The 15,149-nt window shown below is 38.4% G+C and overlaps 2 protein-coding genes across 2 annotated transcripts; one reads left to right on the top strand and one right to left on the bottom strand.

The window, feature by feature from the left end:
* Positions 1-2,622: 2,622 nt before the first annotated feature.
* LOC131773657 (suppressor of cytokine signaling 3-like) lies at positions 2,623-4,004 on the top strand. Its single transcript, XM_059089601.2, has one exon. The coding sequence runs from the start codon at positions 2,892-2,894 to the stop codon at positions 3,468-3,470; it is 579 nt and encodes a 192-aa protein (XP_058945584.2). The 5' UTR covers positions 2,623-2,891; the 3' UTR covers positions 3,471-4,004.
* A 2,770-nt stretch (positions 4,005-6,774) lies between these two features.
* LOC131773637 (protein O-linked-mannose beta-1,2-N-acetylglucosaminyltransferase 1-like) lies at positions 6,775-14,722 on the bottom strand. Its single transcript, XM_059089573.2, has 9 exons — positions 14,259-14,722; positions 13,710-13,783; positions 12,108-12,287; positions 10,985-11,291; positions 10,534-10,802; positions 9,732-9,905; positions 9,243-9,310; positions 7,959-8,252; positions 6,775-7,646 (listed from the first exon to the last, which is right to left on the bottom strand). The coding sequence occupies exons 1-9, from the start codon at positions 14,536-14,538 to the stop codon at positions 7,334-7,336; spliced, it is 1,959 nt and encodes a 652-aa protein (XP_058945556.2). The 5' UTR covers positions 14,539-14,722; the 3' UTR covers positions 6,775-7,333.
* Positions 14,723-15,149: the final 427 nt, after the last annotated feature.

The following is a 15,149-nucleotide window of genomic DNA, read 5'->3' as shown; positions in this document are numbered from 1 at the left end:
CCTAGAAACCAAAAACAGGATCCGTAGGTTTTAACCACGATTACAAAAGCAATTATTGAGTCAGGTTTGGATGAAACGAAAATTGTAAGGACTGATATTGTGTTCGGTTTTTCTTCGAACACAAAATATTTCGCTTCTAAAACTACTCAGCATTTCGCGAAGTTGCCTCCACCGTGCCCGAAATTACCGATGGCGTCTCATGTCTGATAACTTAGAAAGTTACTCGCTCTATCACGGAGACTGAAATATTTGTTTCTGATAAAGAAGTTGGTATTTTAAAATTTGGAAAATGAAGCTGTGATGTAACAATTAATACGACATTCTACTCTAAAATTGCCAGAGAGTGGAAGTAGTGTTTATTTTCCCTGCAAAATATTCTCAATCTAATCAAAGTCAAACGCAGGAGGATCTGAAATAGCAACTCGCAAATTTTCAATCAGACCAAACAATTTTAACTCCTTTTTTTTTCAGCCAAGAATAACGGGTTTCAATTTCGATGGTACCCGTGGTTATTCTGATGAAGACCTTTTTTTATACACATGTCGCTTCAAGACCGAAAGAGTTCTAACAGGAAAATTAATTCTTCATTGTGTCACTGCAATCTGATAGTAAGACAGAAATACAGTGCAAACATTTCAGTATGAACACTACGAAACATTTTGGAAAATTTATTCATCAAAAGCAACAGGGACTTGAGAGACGCTTAATTAAGATTGAATTCTAGATTATAAATTTTGGGCTGAGTTCTCGAGTAAAGAAGCTTTTGGCTCGAACTTTTGTGCTAAGCGTAGGACTGAAAGGAACATTCTGCTGAAGCTCGTCTGAGAGTTTAAAGTCCAATCAATCGCGATTTCATGCCCCACCTATTTATACGTAACTTCGGAGATTGTTGGCGATTAGAGGTTCGAAACCTCACAAGACCTCGATCGCACATATCAAACACGAGGAAGAGTGTTTCATCCGATATCCAAACACCAAGAAGCGGTTGAAAAAACGAGGCGCAGCCAAGTTTTTTTAAACCAACTTCAAGGTATTTGGATATCGGATGAAACACCCTTTCGAATGTTTGATATAGCTTCTCAAACCATTCACAATTCTTGGAGAAAATCAAAACAAAAGTTCACCAAATTTTATGATAATTAAGTTCACATATCCAAACCTCCTTCACAGTTGTAATTTCCTTTGTTTTCTCAGCATGAATTATTATTGAGTTTGAGAAATTACTATTCCTCAACCTGAGGCTATTTTGCTGAAATCAAAAGAGGTGTATCAACGGAAGGAATAAATCAAGCCGAAGGCAAAAGGCAGTAAGGTAAAAATTCCTTGGTACAAATTTTGAAATCATTTTGTATTATTTGCTGTATCGTTGAAAACAAAATTTTCGTCAGCCATTCAGTTCATGGTTCATCTGCAATCAACACTTATTTCCGACAATTTCTGAGTATTGCTCCTATTTCTTAGAAACAAATGTCAACATCCCTTCAAGAGGGGGGTGAGGATAAGAGTGTGATGCATTATCTCCACGAGGTACCCCTGCTCAGTCTTATTTGCAACGTCCACAAAACGTTTCTCTTACAACAAACTTATATGATTACCAGTTATGCCAGTTCAGTCAAATAGTCTACATGTTATGGTGAAAGGATACTCGAAGTCGAGAGATTTTTATGTCTAAATCAGCCATAACACTAATTGCCGAATAAAATTTGGGAAATATTTCATATTGTGGTAAAGGTTAGGACAATTGGTATTTATCCTCACTGAACGGAGGGATAAAAATTTAAAGGCAATATGATCTTCTTAAGAGCTTCTAGGAAAGGTGAACTCTTCACTTCCTTCCATACGTGATATAGTGATATAGTTCGTTTGTACAATGATTTCGATGCAACTGTCTCTACCAGCAAAGATCTTTACACACGAAAAAAGCTTAGGATTTTTCGCTGGAGCATAATTTTTGTTAACCGTACGTGTTCCTCTTAAGAAGTACTTCCGGTATTTCAACAATTAACGTACATTGCAAACTTTTGAGATTATTGCAGCTTTCGCCCAAAGCTCAAAGAAAACTGACCTCAACAGTAATAAAGCAAATTATTTTACCGATTCACTACGAGGCCTAATGTGCAATTTCTGGACTAAATTTTGTTTTATTCACACAGAAAGACAGGTAAATATTGGGACAATAGGAAGCCTTTGAGACTCTGCTCAAACTCGTCTAAGTCAATCAATTTTTCTTTTGAGAATCAGTAACTTTTAGCTTTTCTGAGCATCTCCTCAGAACTAATTTTCAACTTAATGGTGAGATATCGTTCTCTAACCTTCTAAAAGGTAGCGAGCTGTTTCCTTTGCAGATTTGTTGCAGTTTCGCTGAAATAAGCAGGTCAGTTTTTAAAACAATGATCGAGAATAACAATAGACATGAACTATTCTAAAGTGTTCCGGTGTAAGAGGGCGATATCTCCGTTTCCATCCGCGTGGTGTTACCCAAAAAAACGTGCACAGTCTTACGTTCTATGGAAAATAAGGTTTTCCCCTTCACGAGATCACTTGGTTAGATCTTAAACGCCAAAATGCATGTTTACGCTCGATTTTGGTTGCTTCTTTTCCTAGAAAATCGTATTGCTTTAAACTTCCGGTTCAATTCTACGAATTCGTAATTGTGACGACACGGTTTTCTTTTCCCGGAAATGCGTCTTGAATGATCGTTCAGATATAAATACGCCAACTATGTTACTTACGAAATATATATTTAAGATACTCAGACTGTGGAACCATGGTAGCAGATTCAGGGAATTGACGATAACAAAATTATGGGTCACAAGGAACATGAAGATCAGTCGGTGTTGTAACGAGCTAAGCGTCAGGACTCAGAGTTACTATAGTCGTTTGCGAAATCGATGACTGCTGATATACACGCTGTTTCTTCGCTAGAGGTTGCTGTCAAAAGATTGGAGAATAGTGGCTTTTATTGGGGAGCCATAAGTGGAATCAAAGCGAAAGCTGTTCTTCGAGATCAGGCGATTGGGACGTTTCTTGTTCGCGACAGTTCTGACTCGCGGCATTTATTTACTATAAGTTTAGTCACTGCGGTTGGGATTACAAATGTCAGAATCGTATTTTCAGAAGGTCTATTTTCTCTGGACAAAAAGGACACATCGAAGACAAATACAAACACGAAATTCCATCATAGTGGTCCTCCAAAGTTTGACTGCGCCGTAAAGATGGTTCTTTATTATATGATAGTGACAAGAAAGATTTTACAAGCGAGAGGAAGAAGCTCGTTAGATGAACTCGAAACGACAGCAACTGCCAAGTTTTTTCTGTGGCGTCCGCTGTATAAGGAAGTTGCCAGTCTCCAACATTTATGTCGTAGAGCGCTTAACAACCAACTTTTGGCTGGTGGATCCAACGAAGACGCAAGGAGGATTCCACACACTGTGAAATTTTACTTGTCGAAGTATCCTTACCCAGTCTAATAGGTATATGGAACGAAGTATTTTGATTGAGTTATGTAATATTTTCTGAATTTTCGCTTCCTTATTTTAACGTTGAAGCGATCGAGTTTGCCTGACTATTAACGGCTGCGCTCTTGGAGTGAAAATATCTTCCTTCTCTCAGTATATAAACATTATCACATCACAGAATTAAAATGTATAGGTATCTAAAACGTGCATTTATGGTCAATTGCACAGGACTCGATAAGTTATCGAAGATTTACGAATTCGTGGAAGTGTGGCCATCACACTGGTCGCTTTCCAAACTGTAAATTTAAATCTATAAAAAGCTCCCATCAATCCAATATCATCGTTCTTTTGAGAGTGAATTGAAAAGATGTATATATAATTTGTGTTGGATAAAGTCCATAAATACAATGTGAATTATTCTTTAAGGAGGAACAAGCGACACCGGAGACACTTTTTTCTTATAGTAATTTAACTTCCCGTCTTTCTCGAAACGGTTACTTTCGCTATTACTTCCTCGGAATAAAATTGAATATTGTTCTGTTTTTAGCCCTGTGTGACCTCCACAAGGTTCAGTTCCAAGAAAATTTCCTCTTTCACCCGCTACTGGTTTCGTTTTTTGACTGGTGAGCAACTCCAGAAAAAGAAATTTCGTTGAGTTCACCGTAGAGTTTCATAAACTGAGGCTTATTAAAAAAAAAAAAAACACATACATCAGAATTGTACCAATAATTCGAAGATAAGCAATGTTTTAGACATCAGTACATCATTAAAGAGATTTGTGACTTCAAAGTGAAAATAATTGTCTGGGTACTACCTTAAAGAACCACTACCGGCAAGTCTTATGTTTCTTTCAAGATTACATCGATCATTCACGATTTTATAGGAGAAAATCAGATCTTTAATTTGTGTTACTTCGTGCATTACCCCCAAGGAAGTTGTCTTTTTTTCACTAAAGGAAGTCTTTTGAAATAACCAGCTGCGGTATACTACGTTGAAAAAATATTTCCATTTTGAGCAGATGATTGTCTCTCTAAAAGCAGCAAACAATGAGTGCGTAAGACATTTTAGCACTTTCGAAGGTGGTAGTGGTTACCATAATTGAAAAATTTTGACTTATTTACTTAGTAAATGATTTTGAAAAAAAAGTTGAAATTTAGGAAGATTCAGTATCAAAAAGGTTACATGACATTCTTAAGATCACGTTAAAGTGAGGAAATGTTGCATTGCCCAAGGATGAAAACGTTGATATTTGGAAAATGACTTGTAGAAATTTTTGCTTCGATCAAGTTGTTTCTCGAATGTTCAATCAAGTTATCGTGCATACTAAAATCTCCTAGCATGGAGATGTTAGGTGACGTCAATAACTCTTGCGTCATATAGTTTACGCCACCGCGTTGAACAAATGCGTGCAGTGTTTGCAGACTTAGATACTAATACACCGCTGACCTCGATAATTTCTTCGAGAGTGCTCAAGAATTCTTTGACTTGCAATGTTTCACATTTAAAAAAAACCCTTAATTATTCTTCCTTAAAGGTTAAACTGTTACATTTGAGTTAACTTCTCTGACAGACAATTAATAGTGTTCAGCTTAGTTCTAAGTCCATTGAATGTTAAGTGGTTAGTATATATGTCAGTAATATCAAGGCCTCGAGTTCCTCACAAGCCTGGCTTGAGGCTAGTCAGGCTGCGTCTTTCACATCTCGCCTCATCACCCTTTCCTTATGGAAAATCTAGCGGTGCTCATCTGATAGGGTGTGTATTTCAGCACGAATTTGCATTTACTGCGACCAGAATCTCGATCCCGAACTGTCTAAAAATTTTTCGTATGAACACATCAGCTGACTGACACCGATCGCCTTAACGGACGAAACTTGAAAGGTTTTGTCTTGTTCATCCTGGCAACCGAGCTGAAGATTCCAACACTAACATTTAATTAGCTAGAGTTCCCCATCTGAGTAACCAAACCTATCTTCTGAGCTCATTTTAACATGATTCAAAGATACCCCAACTAACTGCCGCCATCTTGAATAATAACAAAATCTTAAAGATGTCGAAAAAAACAACAACAAAAGTTCTCAGTACCTTAAGCACAGACTACGATCTTAGAAAGGGTCGCTTGATGTCATCCGCATAACGATGCTTAATTATTTACCTTTGCTTAGGTAAGCAAGCAGTATTCTTTTCTTAACCTCAGTAAACGCCCTCAAACCATCGCACCTCGGTAAAGAGCCTGGAATCGAGTTAATCAGAAAGGCTCGTGACACCCGTGACATCACAGTGAGCTGAGGTGAGGCTAGGGGAGGGCTTGGGGAAGAACATTTAACTTGTAATGGGGGAGGGGAGGAGACTGATCGAGTTAAAAAAAAACGTAACAAGGCGCATTTTGTCTCATATAAAATTTACTAAGTACCAGTTCACCTAAACTTTTTAAGAGGTCAGTATTCCTCCCGGCTTGTCATTCACATGTCTTCTCTTTGATGAACAAACTCACCAAAACCCACCAGGTCAGGGTTTTCTGCCGCCGAGATGTCAAAGCTTGAAATCCATCTGTGACTTGCGACAAACTTGTCTTTTGATCGAAGAAACCCACAGAGTACTAGGAGTCCATCCTGACAGTACCTAGACAATTTATAATCATAGCTTTGGCGAAAGTAAAAGCGGGCATTCATTCTTTGTTATTACTCGGATTCAAGGAACACAACAGTTCTACTTCCTCAAATCTTTAAGCCCTCGAATTGCCGTGATTCATCGCATTTGGATTATGTCACGCTGGTCTGGTCAGGCCAATCATAGCTCACCTAACCTAACTTAGTTCCCAGGACCCCCTTTTCTACCCTACTTTTCAAAGAGAGCCTCGTGACAAGGTAATCCTGTCTATGATAACACCACTTCGGGGCCTTTCAAGGTTGACCCTTGATACCATAACAAGCATATTCTTCATACTGTTCTCTATGATTCCTTATGGCGCAGACAAAGAAAACTTATTTCACAATCAGAAGTTTCTTAAATTGGTGATTTGAGAAGCTTTCATGTTCTCATCGTGTTCTAATCAGCAGTGAAATTGTGAAGGGGAATCAGATGCTAAATATCTTCTACTGATCTAAGGGCTAATAAAACTATCAGTAGTATCACCCAAGCTGGCGTTATACAATTATCTGCCAGTTAGAGGCAGCGGGTTTAGTTAAGTCTGACCCAAAAAGAAAAAAATCCTGTGGTATAACGCAGCCCTTACTTATAGTAAGCAAAAATGTTGCGTGACAAAAAAGAAAGCAAAACAAAACACAGAATAACAAAAGTCAAACAAATCACCACAACCTATTTATCAGTAGTTTTTATTAAGCACGTTGTCTTTAAAGCGTTAGCTAACTCAGTGACGATCTGTGGAAAAATTTGGATACAATGGACAGTAATGACTCGCAAGCTTCCGATTCTGAGTCCCGTCGAATTTTAAAGAGGTTGGACTCCTAGTATTCAAAATGGAGAATAAGAAATTTAAAAATGTATTGGAATATTGTTGAGAACAAACTTCAATGAAACAATCTCTGACGATCATTTTCAAATACGGAAAAACGAGGTTCTTGATCACTTCCCGAAAGCAGTAAAAAAATAATTAAATAAAGCTACCAATCCACGAATAACCATTTTATTTCGCGCGATTTCCTTAAGACTGTACGTCACAAAAACTAAGGCCTCACGAAACTAATCACCGGCGCACAACTTCACGCTGAAAAACCAGCGCTGAACGCGGGAAAAGTCATTGAACTTTACTCTGATTGGACGAAGGAGACACGACCCTTGGAATTCATCCACTAACAGAACAGACAGGGCAACACCGACGCAGAACTCCCCTTGTTCGAAAACCGCCGTACCAATACTACGACTGCTCGTTTTCCTTTTTTGGTATAAAGATAGGAGTCACATTTGATGGTTTATGATGACAATACGGTGAGGCAGGACATCCCACAATTAATACATGATTTCCTTTGATCCATAACCGCCACATACTCTTGTGAAAACCTCTCACATCCAAGTCCCATATCTTTAGACACTTTGCCAAAGCGCTCCAAGTGATCCAATCCGTGGGATGATCCATTTTGATGTAAAATATAAAGTTTTTGCCTTTCTGTTCTGGAACAAACTCCTCGCTTGTGCAAGGGTTCTTGGAATGATCGAGAGTACTTGAAGAGCTGTGTAAACAAAAGGCAGAGTAATACATAAGTTTAAGATAAGAGACGCGTAACTCTCTTTGAAATTTCCGACGAAGCTTTTAGACAATGTAATTCATGTTAATCCGGGGGAAGGTGGGCACTAAAGACGGAGAGCAAAAGAGGAGGATGGAGAGGGGGGGGGGTGGTGGAGCGGTGACAGTGAGGGAGGCCTTAGGAAACTGACGGGAACCATAGTCTCCAAGGCAAGAAAGAATACGACGAAGAAGTAATACCTTAAAGTGAAACACAATTTCCATAACAATTCAAAAGCAACCTAGGAGTAAGACTCACCTAATTAAACGCTCGATCTCAATCTCGTAATTATCCTTCTTCATTTTTTCCACGTCAAACTTGACATTTGACTCGGTGTTCAGTGCATGCTTTTTAAAATACATTTCTTGAAAATACGGGTGCATGTTGAGACCTTTGGATCCGAAGTGATATGTGCGGGAAATATCAGGAATTATACACTCCCTGTCCAGTCTGATCTCAGGGAGTCTCATCCACATATCCCAGTCCCAGAACTTGTCTGGTGTTGGCCACTTGGGTTCCAGTTCCTCTTTGTATAACTTTCGTTTTAGCACCCTTTAAGATAAAAAGAAAAGGGCTCAATATTTCCAGTTGAGAAAAAGCTTTTTCGTTTTAATTCGATCGCGCAGTGAGGAAAGACAATTTGGTTTCATCAAATGAGCTGATGATGTAAATTGGCCACCGAGCAGAGTTTCCAAAGCTGACGTTAGAGCGAATAGAGTTGTTCGTGTTTATATGCAGAAATATAGAGGAAAGCGAGGAAAGTAACGGACAGGACCAAATTCTGGTAGATGGTGATTTCACGTCGATTCAAAGTCAATTCAACTTCAGCCTGCCTTCAGACATCTTCCTGGGACTACTGATAATTTGGGTTTATTTTAATAACCAGCTTTTGATGTGCTTACTGTACATCTACTTCATTATTACATTGTCCTTTCGAAAGTCGCTTGTGCTGGCTTGAACATGTTTTAAATACCTTTGCGCTTTAAACTTTTCACGATTTGCTAACAAAACGCCCAAATCGGCCATACGCTTGTGACTCTATCGTCCAGCAACAAACCTCCCCCACCCCTGTCAAGTTCTTTGCTAGTGGCTCTTGTGAAGTTGCTCTTGAGCCGAATTTAACCCCGCCAGCAGGTGGAAGACTTTCGACTCACACTGTGACATCGCATAAGTAATCCATGCTTAAAATTAGTCTCATTTTACTCCTCTTTGCTTCTTCTTCTGCGTCCTGCGTTAGTGCTCGGCATTAACATGTATTTAATAGATAATTCTTCTTACGTCGATGGAAATAACGTAAGTAAACTCAGTGCATTTTAGTTTCATAACAGCAGTTAAGACACAGGGTAAAAATACCTTGGTTCAGGGCGAAAAAGCCACCTCACCACCCAGGAGTCTCGACAACACCCAACTGTCAAGTTAACTTGACGAATTTCTGGGGGGGGGGGGGGTGGGGGAATTCATTAACATAAACACAGGCAGTGAACCCATCTTCCATCCAACTAGATTCAGTGATTCTACATTTTGTCCTACTGAACAACTCACCAGCCAAGTCCAGGCATAGTCTCTATTCGATACAAAAGGGACGGATCACCAACAGTATGCTCATAACCCTGAAGAAACAAAAAAGGATTATGTTTATAAATCTGGTTGAAATTTATCAAACACATAGAGTGTTCTTCAATTTCACAACAATTAGCTTGGTTATGTTGAGCAAAGGTATACGGAAGTTTCATCCCCTTGCAAGTTCGCCTCTCCTTACGACAACTTCGCCCCATCAAATATAACAAGCTCGCACTAAAATCTCTAACTTTTTTCTTTGAAGCACAAGAGTATGTTCCTTTTCTGGCGGAATCTGGATAAATTCCTATAACATGCAAATTTATGGCTCTGACTGAAACGCTTAACTGTGGAAGCATGCTAAATCGTTTTGAACCGCGAGCCTCTTTCACAGACGAGTGCGTGTGGTGAACCAACGTGATAACGAGCTGGACGTTGGTCATTGTATTGTGATATTTTTGTCTCACGCCATACCTGATCATTCCAGGCCGATACACAATATAAACTCTCGTCCTGTTCTAGCAACGGTAATAACTGGTAAAAATACCAAAAGATATCTGTTGACACATCTAAATCTTCCTCTAGAATGATCATGAACTTGGCTTCTGGGTACAGGTTAAAGGTTGTTGTTAAACTTGCTTTGTAATGCTGTTGAGAAAGAACGAAAAAATTAATTCCAAATATCAGTGTATTATTCAGACATCCATGTCTTTGTAACACTGGACTATGGCTTGAGGCCCAGGAAAAGAACTCAGGAGCGCATTATCTACAGAGTAGTTCACACCATTTATAACAAGCAGAATTGAAATCTGGAGTAATAGTTTTTATTTTATTTATTTCTGTTGACAAAACCAAGTTCTCTTGTTATACTACCCACCAATGCAGCACCACATTTTCTTTAGAAACTTACCCCCTTTATTCAAATATTTCAAAGCCTGCTCTCAGCTGAAAGGGGTAAGTTTCTAAAGAAATTGTGGTGCTGCGTCGGTGGGAGAGTATAGCAGGTAATTTAGTGTTAACAACTGGGTTGAAAACGTAAATTAGCCACCGTAAAGGGTAAAAAAGCTGACGTTTCGAGTGTTAGCCCTTCGTCAGCTCTGACGAAGGGCTAACGCTCGAAACGTCAGCTTTTTTACCCTTTACGGTGGCTAATTTACGTTTTCAACCCAGTTGTTAACACTAAATTACCTGCTCAGCTGAAAGTAGTTTTACAGATAACAAAACATTATTACTTGACAAAGCTTCTTTAGTTTCCCACCCTCCTCCCTTAAGTCACCTGTGATATTCTTGCATTCTTGCTACTGACAGGGGTATGCTGGATTCCTCTGACACCAAATAATCGTGCAACAGCCAAAGGCTCTTCAAAGTATCCATCAATAAAGACTGTAATCTTGCTAGGATCTGCTCCCTGAGCAGAAAGGACAGAGCGAATCATTCGGTACAAGTAGTTTGGTCTGTTGCTAGCAATGATTGCAATTGGAAGAGACATTTTTTCCCCATTTGGTAAAGGATCACTTTTGATGTCAAGTGGGGCAGGGTTTGAGCCTGGAATAATTGAAAAAAAATATGCAAACAAATCAAACATACGGGTTAATGCATGTTTTGGGGAAAATATTCTTAGGAGAAATTAAATGCTAGTTACTCTAAGGAATCAAAGGTTAAGAAATCTGGTAAAATCTAATGAGAGATGCATAATTCATTCATGGCCACTACATAACATCACTTACAGCTACAGACACTGCCATATCCTTCAAACTTCTCACAAAATTCTCTCCTTCTTTTTGTTACATCACTTTCTTCCCATGAACAAGAAGCACTGTCCTGTGACTGCAGTGTCACTAGGGCCTGAATTGTTAGGGGCTCTCCCCAGGTGTCAAAATTGGGGGCCTTTCTATGCCCCTCTGCACTGATTGAGCCTCGTTTGTGCACCACAAAGGCCCACATGTCTCTGAAGTTCAAGTTCTTAAAGTTTTCACTTCCAAGAGTATTCATAAGATTCCGTGCTGTCTTCTTGAGTTGATACGTCCCTTCATCCTGAAAACCAGAAAAATTGGATTTTTGCAAAACACATGTTTTTGTTAATAGAGTAAGAGAGATAGTAAGTTTTGAGCATGGTAAAGAACTAGAGAAAGATGTTTTGCATCTTGTCACAAGCATGGGACAAAGAAAAAATTCAGAGTCCCCATGAGGAAACACTGCTGATCCTAGCAGTTTGCTGGACGTGTGTCATACGAACTTCATAATAGACCTTGCTCACTGTAGAGTCTCTGTGGCTCAGTGGTAGAGCATCAGAGTGTGGAATCTGAAGGTCTGAGGTTTGAAGATTTTTCCTTTATCCCATGTTCATGACAAAATGAAAAACATATTTCTCTACCTTTTTGTTGTTACATGATTCAGCATATTTAGAAGGGTAAATTGAAAATACCACCATTATCATTAACAGAGCTTTGATATCTTATAAATGTAACCTTCAAGTTTGCCATAACATAAATATAAAGATACCATCAGTTGACGCTGTTTGAAATCATTGATTCAAACTTCATTGTACAAGTACATGCATCTCATTTTTAGACTTCTCTCCAGGTGTAAGTCTCATTTATTACATACAAAGTTTTACTGAGATTTACACTCTAAAAAGGTGCAAAATAAATCTTCATTCATGAGATGCTTGAAGAAGCAGAGAGCAAATGGAATGATGCTGATCCCATTTTTCACACGAGGAAAATGATATGTCCAATCAAGAGCCGAACAGCATCAAGGTGATTCTCTATCAATCTTTACCAGTAGCCTTCTGCTTTTGTATTGCATGCCCTACAAATTAATCTAAAACATGAACAGCAACCAACTCACTCGTATTGCAAAGCAGAGAATTCTACCATCGGACACCATGTTGATGAACAGCACCAAGGCATCTGAGTCCTCTTTAGCAGCAAAGGTATCAAATGACCTTGTTGCCATGACAGCACCAGTCATCTGGTTAAGAACTGCAACATTGATTCCTCTCTTTTGTTCATCAGTAGCCTCCAACACCTTACCATCAAATAAAAAATTAAATATAATCTTTTCATGAAGAAAAAAATTCCCTGACAAAGAATCCAATCCGGCATCCTTAGTTCACTCTCTGGAACTTAACCCTTTAACTCCCAGATCAAATTTGTAATTCTCCTTACTGTCAACCATACAATTCTTGTAATGTTAGTTCAGAGAATTTAGTATTGGATGAACTAATTATCGCCAAATTGATATATTTTTTTTTATTCTTGTCACTTATCTGGTTGATATTGTATTAATACTGTAAGAAGAAATTCTATCTTGGTCACTCATGGGAGTTACAGGGTTAATTGTTCATAACCCTTTACACCCTAACATCAGTATGTACATCCTTGACACTTTTCTATATGCATTTCTTAAGGCCCTGACAAGAATAATTTGTATAACAATCAAGTGCTTCTTTACTTGGTGATCGTTTCCTTTTTCTTGTGCCCTTAATATGTGATTCAGGGGATATAATGTAAAGAGCTAGGGCTCATAAGAACAAGGTGTAAAAGATAAAAGATTTTTCCCACTTAGTACTGAAATAGTAAATTACGTCAAAGTTGACTGATACTTTTTCGTTTCACGAAGGAAATGTGTCAAGAAATGGTGAGTTCTCCGGAAAGGAAACTACTGGGGGATAAATGTGCTTTGTTTTCAACTCCAGTTTTTATTCAAATTCAATAAACAGATCAGAGAATAAGGAAACACATCCCTCTATAAATTAATCAAAGATTTTTTTAGAGGAAGATCCTAATAATGTAGTTATCCCTCTCCAACTCAAATACCTTTTCTGATATGTTAAAAAGTTCACATGGTAACCAGGTGGACAATCAGGTATGGTTTGATGCAAATCTGGTTTAAGGATTTAATGAGTGTAACTAAGAAGTTACAATTTATAGACCCAAGGGTCTATGAATTGTAACTTCTTGGTTACATTCATTAAATCTTTAAACCAGAGTGGCATCAAACCTTTTCTGATTGGAGGAGAACATGTCTTTAGCCATGAGCAAAGACTCAATATCCCCCCTAAGAAAAACAAATCTAAGTAACCCCCTGAGGTAATAACTAACAATAGCAAATTAAAATTTCAGCTGACTCTCTGCCCACCATTTCCTCACAGCTGACCCCTCGGGAAACAGTAAGGGGCTCAGGGAGACAAAACTCACTGGCTCCCTTGGAAGCCTATCATTAAGTGCATTAATGGTTACATGAAGAAACATCAGCCTTATTGGTGGAGCAAACTTGTCTCGAAGGATAAATGAACAATTTCGATGTAAATACTATTTTTGTTTTCGCTCAAAATACAAATACTTCCTCTGGTTTCCTTAATAAAAATGTTCCATAGCTATCATCAGAAGCTTATAACCCATAAAAGTCACAAGCTTCTATTATCAACAAAAAGTTTTATTGCTGTACCTTCGTTCCATCTACAGTGACAGAGGCTACGTCTTTGCTTGACTGGACTTCTATAGTGATCCTACGACCCTCAGCTATAGAACCAGCAAATTTTGATTAAATTAAAGTGACTTACTCAAAAGTTATAAACATCTTTTGCTTTCCATAGTAGATTTAAAAATGTGAGGGGAAATAAAGAAATTAGCGAAGACCTCTAAGCTTCTAAAAGGATGTCTTCTGTTAATTTTATGAGGGCTTTTTATACCAAGGGCATCCTGCGGTGAAACATAAGAACTACTTTAAACATGTCCTCACGAAGGAAAGAGAACAAAGTCAAAACAATCATTATGTTGCAAGTGGCAAGATTGTCTTAACAAGTTAAAATTTCGCCGGTTACCATTTCCTGAATGAATGAACATGCGAACTTAATAAATATTGGAGTACTTTGAAATAGACCTTAATTTCCTCTACTTTACGGTTAGGCATTTCGTAAAACCACTGCTAAATAAAGGATCTTTTATTTCAGAAGTAAATTTTAGTTGAGGATATTGGTCGAGAACTAAACCGTACCTTTGTTTTCATTGTGGTTTGAAATTCCAACTCCTTCATCAGCTGTGTTTGAATTGAGTACAGTTCGATCCCTGCTATATTTCTTCGTGGTATCCCAAATGAAAATAAAATTTATTATCACAGTCACGCATAACACTATCACCAAAATCCACTGAATCATCCTGCTAAAAATCCCTTTCTTTCGAATGCGGATCTTTGCGCAAGGAATTGGCAAAGTAAAAAAAGCGGACGCCGGTACAAACGGCTTAGCATTTGGATTGGGCTGCCAAGAACTACTCATGTTTCAATTTATCCTTCGTACCGACAAAGTTTGCCCTCAAATATTACGATTCAACCTCCATACAGCGTTCAGGGCCATTGCTCCACTTATACCTCATTAAGCAGTTCTAAACATTTGTAACATAATGTAAATTTTGATTATAGTAGGCCCGTTTAGAGCACACAAGACTGCGTTGTTGAGTATCATGTTGACGTTGCTTGGTAGCCGCGCAGCACAGGAAACCCACTAAACTACTGCAGTGTTTGAATTTTTGGCTATATAATTTTTTGGCTATATGATATTTCTTTTTCATTCGCGCTACAAATTTCGTCAAAAAGGAGCAACTACCTGTACTGTTTATTTAATGTGAGCTATATCAGGGATGTAGATGTGTGCATCAGTGCTTGTATAGCTTCCTTTGTAGCTCTTAATCTTTTGCTCTGATCACCAAGCAACATTTCCCCTCCTTCAGCTAACAGGGACTAACACATGTACTGACTGGGATCATGTAAAGTGTTTCTACGGAGAATTAAATTTCCCTCTGATAAATTTTTATTGTTGGTCGTCCCTCAAAGAGAAAGTCCCATTGTTGATGCACCAATAGAAAATCAATCTTGAACTTTATTGAGCTT

The sequence above is a fragment of the Pocillopora verrucosa genome, chromosome 13, assembly GCF_036669915.1.
Source record: "Pocillopora verrucosa isolate sample1 chromosome 13, ASM3666991v2, whole genome shotgun sequence".
In the NCBI taxonomy this organism is placed as follows: domain Eukaryota; kingdom Metazoa; phylum Cnidaria; class Anthozoa; order Scleractinia; family Pocilloporidae; genus Pocillopora; species Pocillopora verrucosa.
The sequence above is the reverse complement of the archived record's forward strand: the minus strand, read 5'-3'. Positions and strand labels throughout refer to the sequence as shown.